At 43.2% G+C, this 25259-nt stretch overlaps 1 protein-coding gene across 1 annotated transcript in view; it reads left to right on the top strand.

Annotated features, from left to right (window-relative positions):
- The window catches only part of NT5DC3 (5'-nucleotidase domain containing 3), a 66426-nt gene that overhangs the window by 24295 nt on the left and 16872 nt on the right, over window positions 1-25259 (top strand). Inside the window, exons 2-11 of the mRNA XM_040234846.1 lie at window positions 759-943; window positions 7298-7372; window positions 7852-7907; window positions 13525-13615; window positions 14569-14703; window positions 16781-16841; window positions 17584-17686; window positions 17828-17929; window positions 20578-20659; window positions 22667-22753. Of these exons, the coding sequence (XP_040090780.1) occupies window positions 759-943; window positions 7298-7372; window positions 7852-7907; window positions 13525-13615; window positions 14569-14703; window positions 16781-16841; window positions 17584-17686; window positions 17828-17929; window positions 20578-20659; window positions 22667-22753 (977 nt within the window). The remainder of the gene's footprint in view (window positions 1-758; window positions 944-7297; window positions 7373-7851; window positions 7908-13524; window positions 13616-14568; window positions 14704-16780; window positions 16842-17583; window positions 17687-17827; window positions 17930-20577; window positions 20660-22666; window positions 22754-25259) is intronic.

Raw genomic sequence — 25259 nt, forward strand, 5'->3', positions numbered from 1 at the left:
AATGTATATGAGTAAAAGGCTGATTTGGAGCAATATATCAATCGTATATGATGATTTAAAGTTATAGTCTCAGAAACTCTGTAATGATAGAACACATTATGATAGAATATTAGAGTGGAATACAAAGATGTGTGTACAGTGTGAGGTCAACTATGTACACTATATACATAGAACAATATCGGTAGCAAATACATACAATGTTTTTTTCTGGATGATGTATGATGGGTGATACTTAATTATCTACATGGTTCTCTATCTTCTAAAATCTGTAACTGGCATATATTCTTTTATAAACAAACACAAATCTTTTTGTGATGTTGAAGCAAATTATTTTTTATAACAGTCTTATTAGGATGTTATGTACCTACCATACAATTCACTCACTTAGTTTCCCATTCAGTGGGTTTTAGTATCACCAAAACCACTGCTCAGCCATCACCACAATCAACTTTAAAACATTTTCATCACCCCCCAAAGAAATTCTATGCCCATTAGCATTCACTCTGTTTCTCTCCATCCTGCCGGTTCTAGGCAACCACTTAATCTAGTTTCTGTCTCAAGGGGTTTGCCTATTCTAGACATTTCATTTAAATCGAATCCTACAATATGCAACTCTTTGTGACTGGCTTCTTTCACTTAGCATCATGTTTTCAAGGTAAAGCTAATTACTCTTGTGTTTAATTTACTCATTTTGTTTACATCATGCTAACCTTTATTTATCATAGGGTGTAACGTCTTTTTCCCCCTTTTACTTCTAGAACTGGTTCCTTCAATTATGAACAACTTGTTAAATCCAGATGCCATCTTCTCAAACAATGAGATGAGCCTGTCAGACATTGAAATCTATGGCTTTGACTATGACTACACCTTGGTGTTTTATTCAAAACACCTTCACACACTGATATTTAATGCTGCTCGGGACCTTCTCATCAACGAGCACCGGGTAAGAGCACAGGGACTTCCAGTCTCCCCGCCCCCCCACGCGCCCCCTCCCTGCCCCCCGTGGGGATTTGAGCTGACCTGATCTCAGGCCTGGCACAGTAGATGTCACTTAGTGAATTGTTGCTGAATGTGTGAGTAGATGTGGTTCCATTCCAAATGACTATCTGGAAAATAGTTTTTTTTTTTTTAAATGCTTTTTTGAGTTATGATTGACATGTAAAACGCTATATATATTTACGTATATGTACATATACATAAGTATACACACACATATATATAAAGCTCATTGAGTTTTGGGATAAGGGTATAAACCACCATCAAGGTCATAAACTATCCATCACTTACCTGAGTTTCCTCCTGCTCCCTTTATCGTTACTGTTGGGTGTATGCATGTGTGTGTGGCGCAATGCTTAGCTAAGATCCACCCATTTAGCAGATTTCAAGTATAGAATACAATATTGTTAACTATAGGTACTATGCTGTATAACAGATCTCCAGAACTTATTTATCTTGCTTAACTGAAACTTTGTACCTGGAAGGTAGTTGTATGTTTAAAAAGATCTTTAGATGTCTCTGATAGAAGACTGTGCCAGGTTACTCATTAGTGGAGATTCAGCCGTGGTCATTTGTACTATGCTCTCTCACAGAGCAAGTGACACAGGTCTTCCCAAAGTCTGATGAAGGGGCAGCCTGTTGATTTCTGGTTAGAAGGAATTCTTCAAATCATGTGCAGTGTTTTTCCCTCATCACTGAACTGAATTGCATTCTTAGATAAGGAATATGTGAATATCTTCTGATGCTTAGTATTGCTGAGAGCTTATAAAAAAGAAGGAAGAAAGAAACACTCTAAACTGAACGTGGTTTTCTCCAGTCTAGTTGGAGTACATTTCAGGAAGCAGGATGAGAAGCATCTTCAGAGGTCGTCTGGACCAGGGCCCTTTGAAAACCCCCCACAGCATTCCAAGAGAGGTGACTGGAGGGCATCACTCCCAGAGGTGTTCTGAACTTGGGGAGAGTCTTCCATTGATACCTTCTTTTTCCTTCATTTATCCCTTCACTCATTCCTTCATCCTTTACTCAATGCCCCTTCTGTGCTGAGCTGTCATGAAGCAGGCAGGGTGAAGGTGAGGAGGACACAGGTGCTGCCCTTGGAGAACCAGCAGTCTAGTGGAGGTGTCTGTCCTGTGGGCAGGTAAATTATGAAGCCTCCACCTGGTGGAGCTCTACAGACATCTGAACAGAGAGCTAGACCTGTGTGGAGGATGGTTTGAGCAGTTTTCTCTGCCCGAGGGAATTTCTCTGCAGGAATTCCTCCTGCCTGAGGAAACAGCCAAGAAGGTGATATTTCAGTGGAGTCTGGAAGGAGTTTATCCACAGAGGTGGGCTGGAGGTGAGCAAGGGTGGACATGAGTAGCCTAGAAACCTAAATCGTGAACATGGATGTTTTCTACTTGACTATTTGAGTCACGGGCTGGGTGTTATAATGGACCGTTATGCCCTCCAGGTCTTCTCTTTTCCCAGTTGGATTATTCTTGGTTTTCCCAGCCATTCCCCTTTGGCCTCTTTTCTTTTTCATCATTTTGTGTCTGCTCTGGTTTATCCCCTTCAAGTATGAGGCTCCGAACTGAAGCTGTTCGTGCAGGTGGGGTCTGACTAGTGTGGAACAGGGGGTGACCATCGGCTTCCTGGTTCTGGATAGCAGACCTTCAGTAATGTTGTTAAAGGGTCCATAAGTTTTGGGTCCTTGCCATTTGATGTAGTGTATTTCCTGATTCCCCTCAGCTTTTGTCTCTCAGTGGGATTAATAAACTCATCTGTCCTTATTCACAATGCAGAAATGGTGCTTGCCCAAAGTAACATTCCCTCAGCCACCAGGCTCTCTTTAGTTATGGCCACTTGATCAGAGGTAAACTCATCTAGCTACTCTCCACCCAGCTGCATGTCTCCATTTGTTCAAGAGACTCCCTTCTCTTCGGTCTAACCTATGGACCTTTCCCTTGACTTTGAGGATGGCAGCAGAGTAAGAGTGAGGTGGTCCTGGCCTTGCTATCCTGTCTGCCAGCTTGCCCCACCATCTCCCCACCACCCTGCTGGAAAGTGAGCTGAAGGGGTCTTGCACTGCAGCTGGTGTTTGAATTTTAGGTCGTCTGCAGTGTTTGCTGTGACATTACTTATAAAACTTATTAAAAAAAATAAAATATCATTGCTGTGATATTACTTATAAAACGAAAGTCATTATGCTAACAGCACCCCGTCTGTTCGTTGTCTGCTCGGTGCCAAAAGTACAGGCTCTGGAGCCTGACTTCTGGATTTTGAATCCTGGCTTTTACTACTTATCCTTTAGGTAATCTTGATTAACAGACTTAATGCTTCTGGACCTCAGTATTGTCCTCTGTGAAATGGGCACATCAGTAGTACTTTCCTCACAATGTTATTGTCATAGTTAAAGGAGTTGATTTATGTGAAGTGCCTGGCGCATAGAAAACACTCATTAAAGTAGCTATTACTACTGTTATTAGCTGTTACTACTATTATTGCTAATCTGCGTGACAGCCCTGCAGATAGTGTCTCTGTTTTACAGTTGAGCAAACTGAGACTTACAGAGTTCAGCTAGTAGTTCAAAGCCACAAGACAAGAAAGAAGGCAGAACCAGAATTTGAACTTACAAAAAAAAAATTCGTTTATTTATTTATTTTTTATTTCTTGGCCAAACCACATGGCCTGTAGAATCTTAGTGCCCTAATGGGGGATCAAATCTGTGCCCCCTGCATTAGAAGGGTGGAGTCTTAACCATTGGGCCACCAGGGAAGTCCTCGAATTTGAACTTCAGCCTGTCTATTTGCAAGGCACAGATGCGGTCTTCTGTTCACATTGGCCCTTGTGGGATTAGTAACACCTTTTCTTTCTATCCTATGGTTTATTGTTCAGATGCAAATAAAATATTCATGAAGATTAAAAATTTATGAAATTTGAGGGCAAAGAGAGATGAAATAAGGGAAAGAAAGCTATACTCATTCTGATTCGAAAAGCTTCTTGATTTAAGCTGGTTGAAATTTCATTGCCATTATGTCTGTTTCTTGCTTTAATAAAAGAAGTATGTCCTAACACTAATTATATCAGACATATTAATAGAGGCAATTATGCTTATGCAAATTTTTCTCTGGATCTGAAAATGATTCTTCCACGATGCTGTTGGAAGCACTGAATTTGGTTCCATTTTTTTTTTTCTGCCAAAGACTAAAAGTACTTGAGAAGATGAGAGACATCTGCTTTTGAGATGCACAGTAATAGAGCAGCAAGTTTGCAATTTAGCATCTTCCCTAAAAGCAGATGTAAATGTTCCAGCCTCTTCATAATTATCCATTCTCTCATCTTTTGTTAAAAGAGAGTGGGAGTTTTTCTTTTTTTAAAGATTGATTTATTTTTTCGGCTGTGGTGGGTCTTCATTGCTGCGTTCAGGCACTCTCTCCCTGCAGTGGGGGGTGGGGTGGGGGAGGTGGGGCTGGGGAGGGCTACTCTTCGTTGTGGTAGGCAGGCTTCCCATTGCAGTGACTTCTCTTGTTGTGGAGCACAGACTCTAGGGTGCAGGCTTCAGTAATTGTGGCTCCCAGGTCTAGTGGCTCCATGGCACATGGGATCTTCCCGAACCAGGGATGACTCTCAGTCTCCCTTCGGGTGGTGCACTGTATGAGAGGAAGTCAGTCTCTGCAGCTGTGAGCTCTCTTTTCACTCATTCAGAAGATATTCAATGGAAATGTGTCCTGCCTCCATCCACTTCTCACCTGCGCTGCCTCCACCCTGGTGCACGCCACCATCACCTCCTGCCCGATGGTGCAGTAGCCTTAGACTAGGCTCCTTGCTTCCATTCATGCCCCTTAGTCTGTTCTCCATTCGGCAGCAAGAGTGAACCTTTAAACACTAGTCATCTCACTTTTGGACTCAGAATCTCCCCGAGCCTTCCCATCACGCTTGGACTGACACTGAAGGCCTCCAATGCTCCTGGACCCCCGGCTTCCTCACCCGCCTTGCCTCCTCCCACCCGCCTTCGCTGCACTCCAACCACAGCAGCCACCTGGCTACTCCTTGAACCGCCACACATGCTCCTACCTTTGGGCCTCTGTGCTTTCCAGTTCCTCTGGTGGAACGTCCTGCCTGGGTCCCAGTAATCTGAAGCCTCGCTCTTTACTTTTTTTTCCCCCCCAGATTTCCAAACTCTTTTAGTGAATTTTTTCTGCAGTACTTACCACCATGAAGCACTGTAGAAGTGTTGATTTGTTTTGCCTGCCCACCATAGGATGGAAACTTCTTAGGGGCAGAGATGGTGTCAGTTTTTTTTTTTGTTTGTTTAATGTTGTTGTTGTTTTAATTTTTTTGGCCATGCTGCACAGCATACAGGATCTTAGTTCCCTGACCAGGGATCAAACCCATGCCCCCTGCAGCAGAAGTTCAGAGTCTTAACCACTGGACCGCAAGGGAAGTCCTGATGGTATCAGTTTTGTTCACTACTGCATTCCCAGGCCTTGGCACAAAGTACATGCTCAGTAAACACTTGACATACTCGTTGAATTCCACCTGTTAAGAGAGTATCATGATGCAGGTAGTTTTGTCCCGGCTTCATGTTCTATGTGGATTTTGGAGAACTTTGTTTCTATACGCTTTTGCTCTCCTCTAATTAGACTCATAATTTAGGTTACTTTAAATATCAAACTGAGGCCTCTGAAAAGCAGATATATCATATTTATAGGCATTGGGGCCTCAGGAGCTCATAGGCAGTGTTGTAACGTGGAGGTTTGCAGCTCTGTCCAGAGCTCCGTGATTGTTATCCAGGAAGGGGCCATGTGGACAGGCTACAGAATTTTAGAAATTATGCACAGGGAATTCCTGGGTTTCTCTGCAGCATTTTAGTATTAACTTTACTTAAAGCTGTAAAGATCAGTTCTGTAGCATTTTAAGGGGAAACTTTGATCTTTGCCTGCACACACTAGCCTGTCCAGATTGGACTCAGATAAGAACAAATCTAGGAACTGAAGGAAACCCAGACAAAGCCCAAATCAGAAGTCTTTTATAAAACCCCAAGTAAAGGTCTTTTATTGTTTATAGTTCTTCTGCTGTCAGGGACACCAGTCATTTTCATGACACATTGGGTGAGTCATGTTTTTCTGGCTGGTGGGCACTTTCTAAGCTATATGAGTCCAGAAAATCTAGCCATAAGTCATTGGAGAGACATATCACTTCTGGCTGATGGGGGCGTCTTTGACTTCCTCGACTAGATGTGACTGTTAACGGTGTTCCCAACCAGAATTTCCGTGTATGTGTGTCTGTGTGTGAAGTGTATTAGTAAAAATGAAGGACCATACACTGTGTGCAGGATTCTTGGAAACGCCCAGGAGTGGAAATAGCATTGAGTGATTTCTTGGCATACATGAAGGGTGTTAGATAAATGAGCCCAAATGTGACATTTGACTCAGCGCTTCGTGCAGCTTGGCTGGAATTACTCATTGCATGTGGGTCAGCCTGGTGATTCCAGGAGGTGTTCTCGCACACGCGTGACCTTGGCTGTGCACGAGGAGATGGCAGTGCCGTCACGCAGAGGGGCTGCCGTGCTGGTTGATGGTTGTCTAGGCCTTTATGTAAGCAGATTCCATCATGATTGGCAGATCGTGGGGACACAGCCTTGCTGGACTCAGGAGGGGATATTCTGGCTGGTAGGTCCACGCTGTGAGTGCAGGGGCAGTGGGGAGACCCTGACCCCCATGCCTCTGCACATCCCTGCTGTGTGGCCTGGGCCAGGTTGTCTCATCTGAAGCCTCTGAGGTCCTTTCTGTCAAATGGGCATGGTGGGGCCTGCTGCCAGTGGGGTCACTGGTATTCTACTTCTGAGATCTGGGGAGAGAGGAAAGTAGTGGATAAAGAAGGGGCTGGGATTTTTGTGTAGTAGGAGGGACAGGCTTATGACTAGGAAATAGCAGGGGAATCAGGCCACGTGTTCTGAACCAGCACTGGAGCCATAACAGGCTACCATGTGCTGAGAGAGGGTGTCTCTGGCCCCAGGGGGAGGAAAGCTGTACCAATGGCTAAGGGATTCCTGTAGCTGAGGTGAGAATAGGTAAGGCTGTGGAGGTTGGAGGGCTGAGGCCTTCCCTATGTGTGGGCAGATAAAGAGGAGGGGGCTCTGTGGCCCGGAGGTGCTTGGCCTGAAGCAGGAGGCAAGCTGTGGTCTGTCTCTTCTGACCACAGCTTCCTACCCAGGTGCACCAGCTGCCTCAGCCTCCTAACAGAGGCCAAGCGTGGATGCTATTTTGACCTTGACCTTGGTACATCATTAGCTAAAACCAGTTCCTCTCTTCCTTCTTAGTATCCCGTGGAAATCAGGAAGTATGAGTATGACCCAAACTTTGCAATTCGTGGACTGCATTATGACGTGCAGCGGGTAGGTGTAATTCTCATGTTTTTCTACAGTTTAGCACATTCGGGAATAAAATGTATTCTTGGTGCTTTTCTTTGCTGCATGCATAAATTGATTTGAAATTATATTCTCTGGGGCTGGAGAACTAAATTATCCAAAACACTTTTGGATGAAGTCTTTTTCAGGAGACTATATATTGGAAGAGAATGAATGCATTTAGCCACTGGGCAATACTACTTATGTCCAAATAGTCAATTTCGATGTTTTGAGGAGGAGCTGGTTGTCATATTTTTTTTTTTTTTTTTTTTTTTGCAGACAGGTCATTTCCTTAATGGGCTTCACAGTGTTTTAATTAGCAAGCAAAACTTTCAAAAACATACAGTGTGTTTCTTTGTGTATGGCAACTTAATGTTGATAGGATTCACAATGACACCTGGAACTTTCATTAAATATGCAATTTGTGGTGCGTTAATTTACCTGTGCATGTGCTTGTGTTTTTGAAGGCAGTCTTGATGAAGATCGATGCTTTTCATTATATCCAGCTGGGAACTGTCTACAGGTAAGAGTAAGAGGAGGTAAATTTAATCCCCTCCCCCACAAGTAACCAAAGTGCTTTGGTTTTCAAGACTCCCTGACTGTTTAGTGTTGGGGGCCTGCAGTGTGTGTATCTGTAAAGCATTCATTCATTTGCCCGCTCCATCCGTCATTCAGAACATTGATTGGGCCACTACCATGTTAGATGCTAATGGTTTGGCTTGTGAGGGTGTCCTCAAGGTGCTTGGAGTGTAGGTGGGAATCCACACAAGGAAACCAGTGAGTGCAGTCCACAGTGACCCAGGCTATGATGGTTGTGTGCTCAGGCCATTAGGGGCCACTTTGGAGGACTCTGGGGAGGGCGAGCTCTCCAGAGGTGATGGTGGCCCCCTGAGTGAGAGTCCTGCAGAGGAGGTGGGGAAGGATGGTGGGGGCAGGTCGTTCCCACCATGATAGTTGAGTAGTTTGGACATTGTCTCTTTTCTTCCTGTTTATTAGAATTAGTAGAAGTACTGAGCTCAGTGAGAGATCTTTGTAACTTTGAAATAAAGGCTTTTGCCTTTTCTAATTCCCAAATTTGGGGATACTGTTGAGGATTGTGGTTTTTGTGTATGTTTGTATAGATAGGTATGTGAAAGTGAAAGTGTTAGTCACTCAGTCGTGTCCGGCTGTTTGTGACCCCATGGACTGTAGCCCACCAGGCTCCTCTGTCCATGGGATTCTCCAGGCAAGAATCCTGGAGTGAGTAGCCTTTCCCTTCTCCAGGGGATCGTCTCAACCCAGGGATCAAAGCCAGGATTCCCACATTGAAGGCAGGTTCTTTACCATATGTATAAATATTTGGTATTTTCTTTCTGTTCCTAAATGATGTGCTCATACTTCTGCTTCCTAATTATGAACTCTGGACGTTGTCCCTGCTGTGAGGACTGAGGACTTGGCCCTCCCACACATGCAGCCGCATCTCCAGCCTCCTTTCCCTAGCCTCATTAAGATCCCTGTCTGCTCGCTTCGCCGTCTTGTTTGCATTATGATTCCACAGGTCGTGTTCATTCTTAAGCAAGTACTGCATTGTTTTCTTTCTTGGGCAGCATTTGGTTTGTCCTAGGTTTACTAATAACTTCAGTTTTTATTTGCTTAGTTTCCTATGTAGCTATCTAGTTTTTTCCCTAAATATTCCTTCACAGATATCAAGCAGGCATTTATTTCCCCACAACTCAAATGTTTCACATAATTTCTCAGTTACTTTTTTTTTTTTTGACTACTGACTCCTGCTCTGATCTGCTCTGATTGCTCATCCAGGGACTTCAATTTGTTGCTTTCTCTGTTTTCTGGCTCTCATCTCTTCCTCTTTCTAACTTGACTCCCTCGTTTTGCTGGAGCACATCCTGCAGTAGCTTCCTGGTGCCTCGTAAGGCTGAGTCTTTCTGGGGATCTGTGATGATTCATCAGTTCCTCTCTGGGCTCCCATTGCAGGCTCTGTTCTCGATGATGTTAAGTCAGGGGCCTCCTTTCACCAACTGTTTTCCCAAAACATGTTGAAATGTCTTATGTGCTGATGTCTTTGCTCTCATTTCCTTTGACCTTTTGAGCAGTTTATTCTTTTACTGTCATTTTAATGGTGTTTCAAGAGGGAGAAGAGGTGGTGGTGATGATGCAAATAATTATAGTAGTAGCAATAATAAATAGCAACTCAACAATGTTGAGTTTTGCAGTACAACAGATACGGCTGTAAGGGTTTTGAGTTAACTCATTTGATCCTCAAAATAATCTTATAAGGTAAGTACTGCTGCTATTGGTCCCAAAGATGTTTATTAGTAACTTGCCCAAGGCCACACGGAAGTAGAATTCAGACCCAGACAGTCTGGCTCCTGACTCTGCTCTTGGCCCATGTGCAGCATTTCTGAATGTCTGAGAGTTAACTGGCAGTCTTCAGCAGATCTTTCGAATCTGTCTGCCATCCTCGCTTGGACTCAGACACTTACCCCTTCTCTCTTGGGCTCCTGTGGTTTTTTGCAGCACAGCCCACAGACTGGACGTTTTGCTAGACTGATTTACCTAAAGCATTGCCTTAAACAACCCCCTTCTCTCTTCTGAATCCTGGATGGCTCCCCATTGTCTAAGAAATAGAGCCCAGATCTCTTAAATATTCCATCAACCTTCTCTAAACCCTTAGCTTTCTCCTCTTCCATACACAGCTCCTTCACTTCCTTGATTGGTTAAAAGTCTTAGTTGCAAGTGGCTGAGACACAACTCAAGCTGGCTTAAACAAAAACTCAGTTTGGACTCACTAATGGTGTAGTGCAGGGACAGATCTGGTTGCAGGTGTAGCTGGCTCCAGAGGCCCAAATGGTTGTTGTCAGTGCTCTTTCTGTCTCTTGACACTCCTCCTTTCTAGGTTTACTCACAGCAGGCCCTTCTGCGTGGTGAACCCTGGCAGTACAGGCTTCCACCCTCAGCTCTAGGTCAAGCGGAGAAAGGGAGTTATCCTTTCTAACAGTTTCAGCCAGTCTCAGAGGGAGTGGATGCCAGATTTTGCAAATAGCAGATAAACACCTTTCCTCTGAGTTCTTCTTTTTACTGCTCTGCATCTGTGCAGGCTGGCATTCTTCCAGGATGAGGTTTTCCTTCCTCTCTGCTTCTTGAAATCTCACTCACCCTTCTGCATGGCTGACAGGTGGCAAGGCCTCTCCTCACCCTCTCAGCTTGACATGGTCTTTCTCTCCTCTCTTCTGGGCCACACCATCCTGTGGCTCCTAATTACCTTGTTCCTTCTTCTCCAGATAAATTGTCTGTTATGTTAGAGGTATGGATTGGACTAGGTAGGAGGAGCCACTGAGGCATTTAAAGGGGAAGGAGTGCTCAGGTTGAGGTCCTGGGCAGATTGCCGGGGCCTCAGTGCTGAGAAGGGGTGTGGCAGCCAAGGCAGCAGGGGTGCGTGTGTGGCTCTGGAGTCACACTTCCTGAGTGTGAACCCTAGCCCCACTGCTCACCTGTGTGTGACCTCGAGCCCATTCTTGACCACCTGTTTCGAAGCCTTGGTTTATTGCTCTCTAAAATGGGCATGATTCCAACACGCACCTCAGGGCGGCTGGTTGTTTGGACTAGAGCAGGCTTGGGACATCGTGTGTGCTAAGTTGCTTCAGTGATGTCTGACCCTTTGCAACCCTGTTGCTGTAGCCTACCAGACTCCTCTGTCCATGGGATTGTCCAGGTAAGGATACTGGAGTGGGTTGCCATTTCCTCCTCCAGGGGGTCTTCCTGGCCCAGGAGTCGAGCCTGTGTCTCTTACAGCTCCTGCGTTGTTCCAGGCGAGTTCTTCACCGCTAGCGGCACCTGGGGACATGTCCCTCTCCTCCTCTCGCCCCTCTGAGGGGATAATGAGTGGGCAGAATGAAGGGGCGAGTGCTCACACCACAGCCTCGCTCCCCTCTGAGCCCCGCGCCCTCGCATCCCCCTCCACTGGGTGGCTTTCAGGTTGCATGTGGGCTGTGCAAGGGAGCGCTGCTGGGCTGAGGGGGAGACTGACTTCCCACCACAGGCCTGTTCAGCACCCACATTTTAAGTTCTCTTTAGGAATCTGGTGAAAAGCTAGGGTTGTTCCCACCGTAGCCATAGCGCGGAACTTAGATGGCGCTTCCAAAGCAATGGGTGCCTTTCTCTTTATAGCAGCTCATTTAAATCTTCTCAGCAGCACCAGGAAGCGGGTACTGGTTTTGCTGCTCATTTAAAAAATGACACTAAGACCCAAAGAGGTTAAATTACTTGTTCCTTGTCCAGGTAATCCCTCAGCAGTTGAGGGAGCTGGGATTTGAACCCAGGGCAGACTCGTTCAGATCTGTGCTCCTACCCTTTATTTCTCATAAACACACAGGCTGTGTAAAGTAGTTTTCATTGTGACTTCAGCTCTGGTTTAGGCCACATTCAGGTGCAGTTGGCTGCCATCTGAGCCCGGCTCCAGCAGGTCTGTATGTTGTGGGTACTGCCTGCAGCAGAATTCAGCTGACTGTGGCTCACCGAGTTCAGTGCATCTTTTGAGCTGATACTTGGTTATGTGGACCTTAAAGATGTGGCTTGTGTGGCCACATGCCTGGAAATGTGTCCTGGAGGTGGCAGTGGCTGCCGAAGGACTGGAAGTGTGGTCCTAGTGTGGGGAAGGAAAGGTAATTCACCCAGCGGAGTTCCTTTTCACTGTGTTGAGTTTCTTTCTAGGTGTTAGATCCTTCAAGGTATGTACTGCTTATTGCTGCTGCTTTAGCCAGAGTGGTTTTCCAGGCTCACTGTCTAGAAGAAGCTGGTGTAGTCCCAGTGTCTTATCTGATTTCTGGAGCAAAGATGGGAGGGAAGCACAGTGCTTTTTTGTTTTCAAAGGCCAGTAGTTGTTTCAAGTTAATCAAGATCGGACACAAAACATCAGTGAATCCCTTTGGATATTTTTAAAAGTAAGACAAGAGCGGAGAATGGAGGAAAGAGGCTGAGATGATGTTTTCATTAAAATTACAGGTCAAATATAAGTTATGTTTTATGTGTACTTTAATATTGACCAGGTGATTTTGTGTGATAAGCTGTATGAGTAACTGAAATTCAAGCTGAGTTATTTTTACACCCACTGTAGCACAGCGTGGTATTGCCCTCACTCATTCTGTGGTTTCCTCACCACTGGTGTCTGCTTCTCAGGAGCCTTCTCCTCTAGAGAAGGGCGCGGGGAACAGGCATTTCCCTCCACAGGGCTCTCGAGGCGATTCCAGGGGAGGAGGTCTGAGACCATTAAGTTGCAGGTGAAAGCACCTGCTCTCAACACAGGCACCAGAGGCAGGGGTAGAGTCCGGGCCACTCACATGCCACAGTGTTTGTTCCCTCTGTTCGGACGAGCTGGATTCGTTTACAGATTCTGGTGCAGCCCCCAGAAGCAGGCCGGTGGTGCATGTTATCTCTGCCTTTTACAGATGGGGAACCTGGCCCTCACTGTGATACAGCATTTGGGATCATTCCCTGCTAGAGGTGGTGTCCAGCATCCTGACGTGGGGGTTAGTCCCCCTGAGCCTGGTCCTGACTCTGCGTCAGCACTGATCTTCTTAGGGTAGAGCGTTGGAGGGCAGGGGAGTGATGGGGACAGACCAGCCTCTCTCCCTAATGTAGTAAAAACATAAAAACAAAACCCCACCCAAAGCAAGTCATTAGGAGACCGTGTGCCTTGTTAAAGGAGGCAGTGTGATGTGGTGGTTGCAGAGCCCAGGAGCCAGACCTGACCCACCACTTTCTGCTTTGGTGACCTTAAGCAGGATCTGTGACCTTTCTGTGCTTTGGTGGCTTCTGCTGGAAATTGGGAAGAATAATAGTGCCTCACTCCTAAGACTGCTGAGAATGAAGTGAATGACTGTGTGCAATTCACTTCTGGCATTCGGTAGGACCGTGTGGTGTCAGCTGCTGTCTTTCCTGCTCTCATTACCAGTAGAACGATAGTAGGAATAGTAGCAGCATCATGCTTGTTATTTGTAGCAGTTACCAGTGGCACCACCTCCTGCCTCCTTGTGACAACAGCGTCTTGCACCTCAGTTGAAAAATTTCAGCAGTCACTGGAGGTCTGAATATCACTGCTGTCTGTCTCTAACTGATGCTAACTGCCCTGCCTGTGATTCTCCCAGAGGCCTCAGTGTGGTCCCCGATGAGGAGGTCATTGAAATGTACGAGGGTTCCCACGTGCCTTTGGAACAGATGAGCGACTTTTATGGGAAGGTAATGAGAAATTATTTATTTAAAGTAACCTATCTTTTTCCTTTACAAAATGTGGCCTGGTGGCTTTAGGATCTTAAACTATTAGACTCTTTGCTCACAAACAATCAAGAAGGCAATTGAGGTTGTGTTTTAAGAGACCCTTGATTTGAGAGAGGTGAGTATGTTCGAGTCGCTCCTGGGATCTTTCATGGTTCTTCTTCCTTGGCCCTTCCTCCCTACCTGCTGAAGGCTCTTTGTAGCTTCCTTGTAGCCCTCCCCCGTTTGCCACCACCTCCCCAGGCATGTCCCCACTCTCTGGAGGAGTCACTGGGGTCATCACTGTAGCAGCTGTTGCCTCCCCTGAGATTAAGAGCAGGGCAGCACACTGCTCTGTTTCTGAGGGAGACCTCTGCCTTTCTAACTTTTGTGGTCTTCTTTGCCCTTAGAATTTTTGCTTCTTGTCCTGTTAGATGCAGTCTCTTTGTGTTACCAAAATGCAAGGAAGATGCCTAGTCACCTGGTAAACTTAGTCTTATAAATCACAAGTGTTCAGGGAAAGGCTCTTTTCCAAGCTCCCATGTGGGCTTTTGAGGGGGTGGGAGTGGTGGTGCTCAAATTCAGGAGAGTTAGCGGCTTTTTGTGTCATTCACGTGGGCAAAAATCAATTTAGTGGCTTTCCTCTGTGTATGATGAAAGAGTGTGAGCTGAAAATTGGATGGAACCCCAAGGAGAACAGAAAGGGAAGGCTGGCTAGACTTTTGAGGGGAAGTCAGGGCATTTCCTTGGAAAGCCCATTTGCACTTAGAGGGAGACATCAGCTCTGCCATGAAGGACAAAAACAGGGTGAACTTTTTTTAGAATTTTTCTTTCCTTATGGGGAGGGAGCCAGATGTTGATGACCAGGATCCCCCAGGTTGATGTAAAGTCTGCTGTGGTGTTGGCTGCCTTGCTAAAGCCTCCCTCCCTGTCTGCAGAGTTCCGGAAACACCATGAAGCAGTTCATGGACATCTTCTCCCTGCCCGAGATGACCCTGCTGTCCTGTGTGAACGAGTACTTTCTGAAGAACAACATCGACTATGAACCTGTGCACCTGTACAAAGATGTCAAGGTTGTGTAGACCTGGGGGGGTCACCATGCTGCACCTTTTCCAGTTCCTCAGAAGTAACAGAGTCTCTGGCTTCCATTGTCGGCTGGGTGTTTGAGATTGTCCTTTGTCTTGAATCTCTTTTATTTGCCGTTTAACCTTGGAAATCCTAAGACAGGGGTTAGGAGAATTGGAAATGAGTCAAATTGTTTGTTAAAAGAAGAGGGTACTTGTTACCTAGATTTCTGTGTGCATATACATACCCACATCATTTAAATAATCTTGTATTTATGTATTTTATGTTCACATTTATGTGTGTTTATAGATGCATTCTTTAAGCTGTCTGAGCTTTTTTCAGTATTTAAAAATGTGTTTATATGTTGCTTATTTAATATATATTTTTAATGCACGTTTCTAAGCATCTTTATATATATAATTTAAATATCATTTTAAAAGGGGCTGCCCAGGTGGTGGAGTGATAAAAAATCCACCTGCCAACACAGGAGGCTCAAGATTCGAGGGTTCAATTCCTGGGTCAGGACAATCCCCTGGAGAAGGAAATGGCAACCTGCTCCGGTATTCTTGCCTGGAAAATGCCATGGACAGAGGCGCCTGGCAGGCTACAGTCCATGGGGTCCCAAAGAGTCGGACGTAACTGAATGACTGAGCGTGCAGAGTTTTAAAAGATCTGTATACATATTACAATGTTTTTATTATGTGTTCATGACTAGGTTTAAATATTGACTGCCTCAAATCATGGGTTTTAGAAAATACAGGGTGAATTACAGTTTCTCAATATCAGTTTGGTATTGTTTTAACTAAATTTAAATATTTAGTTTCCATCCTCTGTTTTGGCTCACACAGATGCTTCATCTTTAAGGACTTTTAAGAATTATTGGAGTTATGTAACCCTTAGCTTTCATGAGGAAAATTGTTTACTACAAAGTTCAGTTTTTACTGTGAAGTGTTAACTACCACTACACGTGCATGAATACACACATGTAGAGTTTACTGTGTTCTGGGCACTATTTTTCTGAATGCTATATGCCTATTAATAAATCAAATCCTTACAAGAATGCCATGAGGCATCATTGCCTTCATTTTACAGATAGAAAGATTGAGGCACAGAGAGGCTAAGTCGCCCAAGGATATCCAGTTAGTAAGTAGCAGAGCCTGGATTTCAGGCCAGGAAGCTGCACTTCGGCTTGCTCTTAACCACTGCTTTCTGCCGATGTGCAGTTGAAACAGGCCTCTACCGGAAGGTAATTGAGGTTGAGTTTACAATCAGGAGGTGCTTGTTCCTGACAGTAAGCACCTATCAGTTTTCTAAGGTTTTGTGGTCCTTGTTTAGTCGCTAAGTCATGTCTGACTCTTTTGCAACCCTGTGAATTGTAGCCCACCAGGCTCCTGTCTCCATGGGATTTCTTATGGCCCAGCTTTTCCTGTAGCCCAGTCTTCGTTACAGGCTCCAGAAAGTTTCAGTGTGCTTCCAGGAATGCCCACCTATGTAGTAGATCGGCTCAGAGCCCCGCTAAGAGCAGGGCTGTGCTTTGACACCTGCCAGGCATCAGGCTGCCACTCTGCCAGGCTCTTCCTTGTGTCTGCCTGCTGGATCAAAGCTCTGCCTGTGTTCTGAGCTCCTTGACAGTTCCTTGCCTTTTGGTAGCACTGAAGAGAGGAGGATCTTATGCTGTTGGTCTCTGCCTATTTTTTTAGGTGATAGAATCTGTTGTTGGGGTCCAGAGAAGGGTGCAAAGATGAAAGCAGCAGTCCTTCCCTTTGTTGGGGTGACCTGAAATTACCTGGTCTTCATACAGCATATAAATGACTGTTTGTCCTGTGGGACCTCATTCAGAATTGTTCACAACAAATTGCCTCCTCCAAGTGACTCTTTCGAAAATTGCACTGGAACCTGCTGCTATCACCATGGAAACTTAAGTTTCTTCCTGCCCATGATAAATGGACCAGAATTTAGATTTCATTTAGTGCCTTAGTTGCCAGACTCTGCAGACAGACGTTATCCTAAATGACCTTTCGCGTGTCCTCTCACTCAGACTATCTCAGTTATACTCAGACTGATTGAAAACCTATCTTTTGACAGGATTCAATTCGGGACGTGCACACCAAAGGAATCATGTACAGAGCAATTGAAGCAGATATTGGTATGTACCAGATGTTATGTGAAGATCAGCATTTCCTTTTGCTGTATAATTATGTAGGCATTTTACTATCACTCCGGGTGCTGAGCAGGGTCTGTACTTCTTCTTTAAAAAAGAAAAAAAATTATTTTTGGCTATGCTGGGTCTTCATTGCTGTGTTCAGTCTTTCTCTAGTTGTGGCCAGTGGAGGCTACCCTAGTTGGGGTTCAACGGCTTCTCATTGCAGTGTCTTTTCATTGTGGAGCAATGGCTGTAAAGCACACAAGATTCAGTGTGGCTCACGGGCTCTAGAGCGCAGGCTCAGTAATTGTGGCACATGGGCTGAGTTGCTCTGTGGCATGGGGGATTTGAGCTCCCATACCAGCGATCGAACCTGTGTCCCCTGCGTTGGCCGGCAGATTCCTAACCACTGGACCACCAGGGAGCCCTGCAGTACCTCTTCTGAGTGCAGTGCAGGGACCTTGCCTCCTTGCACCTCACATGTCTCCCTCCCCTTTGTCTCAGAAGTTGACATAACCCTGACTCAGGTAGAGGAGCTGGCAGCCACAGCCACTGAAGTTTTTCCCACTGAGACTGAAGAGGCAAGGTCTTGGTTACTGATTCACTGGGCACCAGTACACCGACTTGAACCAGGCTTCTTGAAGGCCCCAGACAGTGCTGGATCCATTTGCCCCCCTTAGGAAGTGCTTGCAGATTGGCTGACTTCACCCTGAAACCCTGTGTGCTTTTTCCTCTTGCTCTTTAGAAAAGTACATCTGCTATGCTGAGCAGACCCGTGCGGTGTTGGCCAAGCTGGCTGATCATGGCAAGAAGATGTTTCTTATCACCAACAGCCCCAGTAGCTTTGTGTAAGTTCTTCTTTGTTTCCTGCCTAATTTCTGGCTCACTTCTGATGTTCTGTGTATTTAAATAGTTGAAAATTTGAAATAAAAAATTGCAATAGTTAATCCCTTTAATGTTAGGCTAACCTGGCTGCCATGTTGTTCTAGGGACAAAGGGATGAGGTATATTGTTGGAAAAGACTGGAGGGACCTGTTTGATGTGGTCATCGTTCAGGCTGAGAAGCCCAACTTCTTTAATGATAAGCGGCGGTAGGTGTCTGTCTTTTTAGAGACCAAATTTTATTCATCTGATGCTCTGAATACTGAACTGTGTCTTGGTGATATTGTGATAATGTGTCTTGGTGAAATACAATTGGAAAATCACAAGCATCTGACATTACAGCTTTTGATACTTAAACAAACCTCCTAACAAGTAACTGGGGAAAAGGTAGGATGAGTATGTACACAGCAGATAGCTTATTATTGAAGCAGTTCTCGATGTAACTCAGGCTAGTCAGTCCTATGAGTCAGTCTTTAAGAAAATGATCGACAGCAGTTAAAATCCAAACTTAACATCACATAGTAAATTAGATCTCTCTATGTGGATGCATTGTGAAGTGTAACAAAATAGCAACAGCAAACCACCTGGTGAGTAGCTCTTTAAACAGAACTTTAAATGGTGTACCAAGTATCCCTAGATTTTGCAAAACTTCTCTGCAACACAGATTTTGCATCAAATGGAGTAAATCTCTACCCAGACTTAGATAAAGACTTTCTGCCATGGTCGCTTTGGGAAATAGAGGCATAGGAGTTTGGGTTGTGCGCTTAGGATTTAGTGGCGGGTGGTGTGAGGGTAGGGTCAAGTGTCCTAAAATGTCTCTTTAACATCCAGGACTGACCTGTTCACCAGGAGGGTATTAGTCACTCAGTCATGTCCAACTCTTTGTGACCCATGGACTGTAGGCCAGTCTGCCACGATCCTCTGTCTATGGAGTTTTCCAGGCAAGAATACTGGAGTGGGTAGCCATCCCCTTCACCTAGGGATCTTCCAAGTCAGACACAAACATAGGTCTCCCACATGGCAGGCAGATTCTTCACCATCTGAGCCACCAGGGAAGTCATCGTCCCCAAATGTCAATGGCATTGAGAGTTACTACACTGGGATTATAAGAATGATTCCTATCTGTGTAGTAATGGCCTACATTTGAAACATTTTTACCTCCATTTCTCTGTCCTGCAATAGGTAACCATGCAGTCTTCCCTGCTCTGCTAGGCGATTTATTTTTTAACAGTAACACTATATCCATGATGGGGTGTGTCTTTTTTTTTTTTTTTCTTCTATTTTCAAGATCTTTTTGATGTGGACCATTTTGAAGATCTTTTTTGAATTTGTTACAATATTGCTTCTGTTTTATGTTTTGGTTTTTGGCTGCAAGGCATGTAGGAACTTAGTTTCCTGAGCAGGGCTCGAACCTCTACCCTCTTCATCAGAATGCAAAAATCTCAACCACTGGACTGCCAGGGAAATTCCTATGCTAGGTGATTTAAAGCTTGATAATTCGGTGTCCTGTAGTCAGTGTTGAGTGGATTAAATTCCTCTTTTGATGCTAAATTCTAGTTTCGAGTGTTACAGTGGCTCCTGGAAGAGAAGGCAAAACCAGGAACAATGTGCAGAGACTGAGAATTTAAGAGAATGTTCAATCTGTAGGTTTTAGAGTTAGATGTAGATATGCCTGTAGCTGTAATCACTGACTGGCTGCTTGGTCACTGATAAAATGCTCTCTGGTCTTTTCTTTTTGGATCTCAGGGAGGTAGTCAGGGGAAGGACCTCATCTCCCCTTTCCCCATGGACCTCCCTCCTGTGTCATGGTTTTGCACAGTGGCAGGATGGTGTCTTAGATTATTAGATTTTCCATGGAGGAACCCAGCACAGCTCACTCGCTCTCACTCTAGATGTCTGGATTAAAAATCCTCTACCTGTATTCATCTTTCTGTTATTTATAATGATGAAGGTTAAGGAACATCCGTATGAGAAGATATTATGCAGTCATTAAAAATGAAGTTTTTTTTTTTAAAGGCAGTGAGCATATCTCCTGACTGTAAAAAAATGATGTATGACTCACATGGGAAATTGCTCACAGCCTTGGAGAAGAGAAGATATACAGCAGTATCCAGAAACGATCCTCATTTTATATTCATAAAAAAGAGAAAGAGAACAGATACATAAAGACCAAAAGATATGGACTGAACTCATGTGTTTCTACCTGGGTACTGGAATTATGGATGATTTTCTTTATTATATTTGTCTACATTTTCCAGATGTTTTTTTGCAGTGAGTTTGTATTTTTCTTACCAGAGAAGCAGTTCAAATAAGTGTTACCTAAATAAAGAAAAAGGACAAATAAAGCTTGTGTTTTTTTGGACTAGCACATCCAGGTTGAGGAATGAGGCCTTTGTTGTGTTTTTCCTATTTTCCATCATAAAATAATATGCTCGATTCTCTGGTGTGTCTTGTATCTAGACTGGCTGCATTTTAAATGCAAAGCTGGATGTAATAAGCAGTATTTCTATAAGCTTTATTTTTGGTAAAACGTTTTCTGCATGGTTGAATAAGTTTGAAAATCTGGGTTAAAGAAAGTTTCTTTGTAGGAGGGCTTTTCAGAACCATCGGTAACTTTTAAAGAGGGAGTATTTTCTAAATTCATCTGACTCTGGCGATCGTTTTTCACTAACCCCTCCTGGATCCCGTGGTCTGCAGCATGGGATGGTTTACACGAGGCTGGGGAACGTGGTGGTGGGGTTTGGTTTGGGTTGTGGGGCTCGTTTCTCTCTTCGGGTGGGTAACCGTGGAGTTTTTCATCCAGCACACAGCCTGCATTGCTACCACACATGGTAACGTTTCCTGTTTCTGTTGTTAGACCTTTCCGAAAGGTGAATGAGAAAGGTGTCTTACTCTGGGATAGAATCTACAAGCTGCAGAAAGGCCAGATTTACAAGCAGGTATCTCGTGACCCATCTGTCTTTTTAGTCGCTGTGCTTTGTGATCAGTTATAATGATGTAACGGCTGACATTCACTGAGGCTCACTGTGTGTCAGACACAGTCCTGGGGGCTCTGCTTGAATTGACTGTTTGTAACTTGGTGGCAGAATTTAAGCTTAAGTCAATATATTTTTAATGTGCTCTGTGTGAATTAACTCAAAATTGAGCAGTTTTAAAAAATATATTTTTAAGCATTTTTTCTGTAGGATATAAAATTTAGAATGCCAGTAGTAAAATAGAAGTTTCTCTTTAAGAAGTGTTTAATCACATGGCATCTTACCCCAATTAATAATTATTTCCTGATGAACTGTGTTTTAGGTATAGTTTTGATATATTTTGGTTTCATGTAAAGCTCTCCCATGTTGAGTAAATGATTGAATCGCTGTCCATTTTTGTGTTACTGAAATTAGTTTTTAAAATTTTATCCTTTAAATGTTTTATATTTGTATAATTATAACTTAAAATTACAGAAGAGCACTATATAGTTTTTTTTGAACCGTGTAGTACATTCCTTGTATTATGTACTGTCCAACTGGTTCATACCTGTTGTATATGTAACAGACTGCTGGATTTGGCACTAAGTATATTTTCTAGGCCTGAAAGATTAGCTTGGATACAGCCATTCCCCATCTAGGAAGCTAGCGGAAGAAAATCATTAAGACGTAGCTAGCTGAAGAAAACTATTAAGAGGTAGCTAAAACTTTGCTAAAGAATGTTTATCATGATGTTACTTACAAAATAGGTAGCAAGGTAAATGTCTAGTATCAGATAATTGATGAAACGAATCATGGGTAGGTCTCAGCTGCTGAAATTACATGGCAGGCGAACATGGTCAATAAATGGCAGAATGTTAAATGTAAAAAAGAGATCTTTAGAAAGGTATATAATATGAATCCCTCCTGAAAAATACATTTCACTTAGAAGAAAGGGCTGAAAGACTTCACATGAATGCCTTTTATCTTAATATTTCGATACTTAAACTGTAAAATGCAAATCAAAACCACAATGAGGTACCACTTCACACCAGTCAGAATGTCTGCGATCCAAAAGTCTGCAAGCAATAAATGCTGGAGAGGGTGTGGAGAAAAGGGAACCCTCTTACACTGTTGGTGGGAATGCAAACTAGTACAGCCACTATGGAGAACAGTGTGGAGATTCCTTAAAAAATTGCAAATAGAAGTGCCTTATGACCCAGCAATCCCACTGCTGGGCATACACACCGAGGAAACCAGACTAGAAAGAGACACATGTACCCCAGTGTTCATCGCAGCACTGTTTATAATAGCCAGGACATGGAAACAACCTAGATGTCCATCAGCAGATGAATGGATAAGAAAGCTGTGGTACATATACACAATGGAGTATTACTCAGCCATTAGGAAGAATACATTTGAATCAGTTCTAATGAGATGGATGAAAATGGAGCCGATTATACAGAGTGAAGTAAGCCAGAAAGAAAAACACCAATACAGTATACTAACACATATAAATGGAATTTAGAAAGATGGCAATGATGACCCTGTATGCAAGACAGCAAAAGAGACACAGATGCGTAGAGCGGACTTTTGGACTCTGTGGGAGAGGGAGAGGGTGGGATGATTTGGGAGAATGGCATTGAAACATGTAAACTATCATGTAAGAAACGAATCACCAGTCTATGTCCGATGCAGGATACAGGATGCTTGGGGCTGGTGCACGGGGATGACCCAGAGAGACGTTATGGGGAGGGAGGTGGGAAGGGGGTTCATGTTTGGGAATGCATGTACACCCATGGTGGATTCATGTCAATGTATGGCAAAACCAATACAGTATTGTAAAGTAAAATAAAGTAAAAATAAAAAATTTAAAAAAAAAAGCAAAAATATTTTAAGTTATAAAAAAAAGTAGGTATCTTGGGCCGTGGGGTGTACAGGCCTTTTACCGGTCATATAATGCAATATAACACCCATATTTTTCTGTTATTGCAGGGCAATTTGTATGAATTTTTGAAGCTTACTGGATGGAGGGGCTCCAAAGTGTTGTATTTTGGTGACCATATATATAGTGACCTGGCGGTGAGAAACTTATTTCCTATTTCTTTGTTGGGTACAGTCTTAGGCCCACTTATTGAGGAGTTTATCTCTTATTTAAGACTATTTTCATACTTTCATAAAAATGAGAACTGGGCCATATTTCTTGCTGCCTTTTTTTTTTAATGTCTCATATTTTACCAAACCAAATGGATCAGAGTCATGAAAAAGAAGAATTTTGGGAAAATGATGGAAATTAACAATTTTCTCAGAAAAAAATCTTTACTCAGAAAAAAAATCTTCCGTTAAAAAGGTAGGAAATAAATCACAGTGTTTTTTCCTTTTCCTTTCTTTATTAAGCATCAGAAACATACAAATGGTCTGTAAAAGCTTGTAAACGTCTGTCTGGGTTTCTTTTGCCTGATAGTCATTTTGAAAGAGTACACAATGTAAAAAGTACAATAGCTATTTCTAGGAAATGGCTATTAGGTGAAAATGAGGCTTTCATGCTCTTTGGAATGACTGGAGTGTCTCAGGACTTGAATTATGACTTAATTTATAATTGGCACAGGAATGAATGAGTCACACTTATCACCACCCTTGGTTCCTTGTGGAATGAATTTATGTATATGTATGTATATATAAATAAAATTCATTTATATGAAGAGTGAAATACGTGAATGTATACAAAAGTGCTTAGTAAAGTAGAAACCTAAAGTGCTCCTGTCAGGATGCTGGCACTCCCAGGATGTCCGACCGAGTGCCTTGGCATCACAAGACATACCTCTTGCTGTGTGGTCTGTGGGCCTCGAGGAGGTAACTGTGCTACCCTGGAGGTATGTGGGTACCTGGCCCCATGAGGTCCCCCCACACAGAGACAGGTCTTAGTGCTATGCGAAGCTTCACATTGCAGTTGTTTGTCTAGTGTTATCCCTGTGACATTGGCATCACCCGGGAACTTGTTCGAAGTGCAAATTCTTGGCCTCACCCCAGACCTACCGAGTTATAAAGAAGCTCTGGGGTTGGGGCCCCGCCATCATTATTGTGCTCAGCTTTCCCCACTAAAATTTGATGTCACGGTGTCACTGGCCTCATGGAATGAGTTAGGAAGTGTTTCGTCTTCCTCAGTTTTTGGGAGAGTCTGAGAAGGATTGGTGTTCATTCTTTTATGTTGAATAGTGAAGCCATCCGGTTCTGGACTTTTCATTGCTGGAAGGTTTTTGATTCCTGATTCAGTCTTCTTCCTAGTAAGAGGGCTGTTCAGGTTTACCAGTTCTTCATGATTCAGTCTTGGTAGGTTGTGCGTTTCTAGGAATTTGTCCATTTCATCTAGATTATCCAAGTTGTTGGCATATAGTAGTTTATAGTACTCTTTTATAATCTTTTTTTTAATCTGTAGAATTGGTGGTAATGTCACCACTTACATTTCTGATTTTAGTAATTTAAGTCTTCTTGTTTTCTTATCAGACTTAATGGTTTGTCAATTTTGTTGATTTTTTTTTGAAGAACCAATTCTTAGTTTTATTGATTTTTCTCTGTTGTTTTTATATTCTCTATTTTATTTATTTCTGCTCCGATCTTTACCATTTCTTTTTGTGCGGCTAGCTTTCAGTTTAGTTTGTTCTTTTTCTAGTTCTTTTAGGTATAAAGTTAAGTTGTTGTTTTGAGATCTTTCTTTTTCAATCTAAATGGCTAGAGGTGTTAATTTTCATTTTAGTCTTGCTTTTTTTGTATCCCATAAACTTGGGTATGTTGTGTTTGCATTTTAACTTGTCCCAAGGTATTTTTCTAATTTTCCGTGTGATTTCTTCTTTGACCCATTGGTTGTTGAAGAGTGTGTCTTTTAATTTCCACATATTTCTGAATTTTTCAGTTTCTCCTTTTGCTATTGATGTCTAGTTTCATTCTTAGTGATAAGAAAAGATACTTTGTATGATTTCAGTCTTCTAAAACTAATCAAGACTTGTTTTGTGACCTAAAATACAGCTGCTGCTGGAGAATGCTCCATGTGCATTTGAGAAAACTATTGTATTCTACTTTTGTTGGGTGGAGTGTTCTGATTGATCTGTGGTGGTGTTCAGGCCCTGTATTTCTTGTTTGAGCTGTCTGCTTATTTCATCCATTATAGAAAGTGGGCTATTGATGTTTCCTATTGTTATTGTAAGGCTGTCTCTTGTTCCCTTCAGCTCTGTTAATGTTTGCGTCATATATTTTGGACCTCTGATGTTTGGTTCATATGTGCTTTTAATTGTTATATATTTTTGGTGAGTTGACTCTTATCATGATGTAATGTCATTCTTTGTGTCTTGTAACTATTTTTGACCCAAAGTCTATTTTGCCTGATATTAGGATAGCCACTTTTGTTTTGGTTACTATTTGCATGGAGTGTCTTTTTTAGTCTTTTCACTTTCAACTCTGTGTGTTCTTAGCTCTAAAATAAATTGTCTTGTAGACAGCATATATTTGAATCCATCCTGGAGTTAGAAAACCGCAATTTTAAAGTGATCAGACCAGAATTGATTAATGTGTCAGAGATTATGTAGGCAATGAA

Source organism: Oryx dammah, unplaced genomic scaffold (genome assembly GCF_014754425.2).
Source record: "Oryx dammah isolate SB20612 unplaced genomic scaffold, SCBI_Odam_1.1 HiC_scaffold_29, whole genome shotgun sequence".
Lineage (NCBI taxonomy): Eukaryota > Metazoa > Chordata > Mammalia > Artiodactyla > Bovidae > Oryx > Oryx dammah.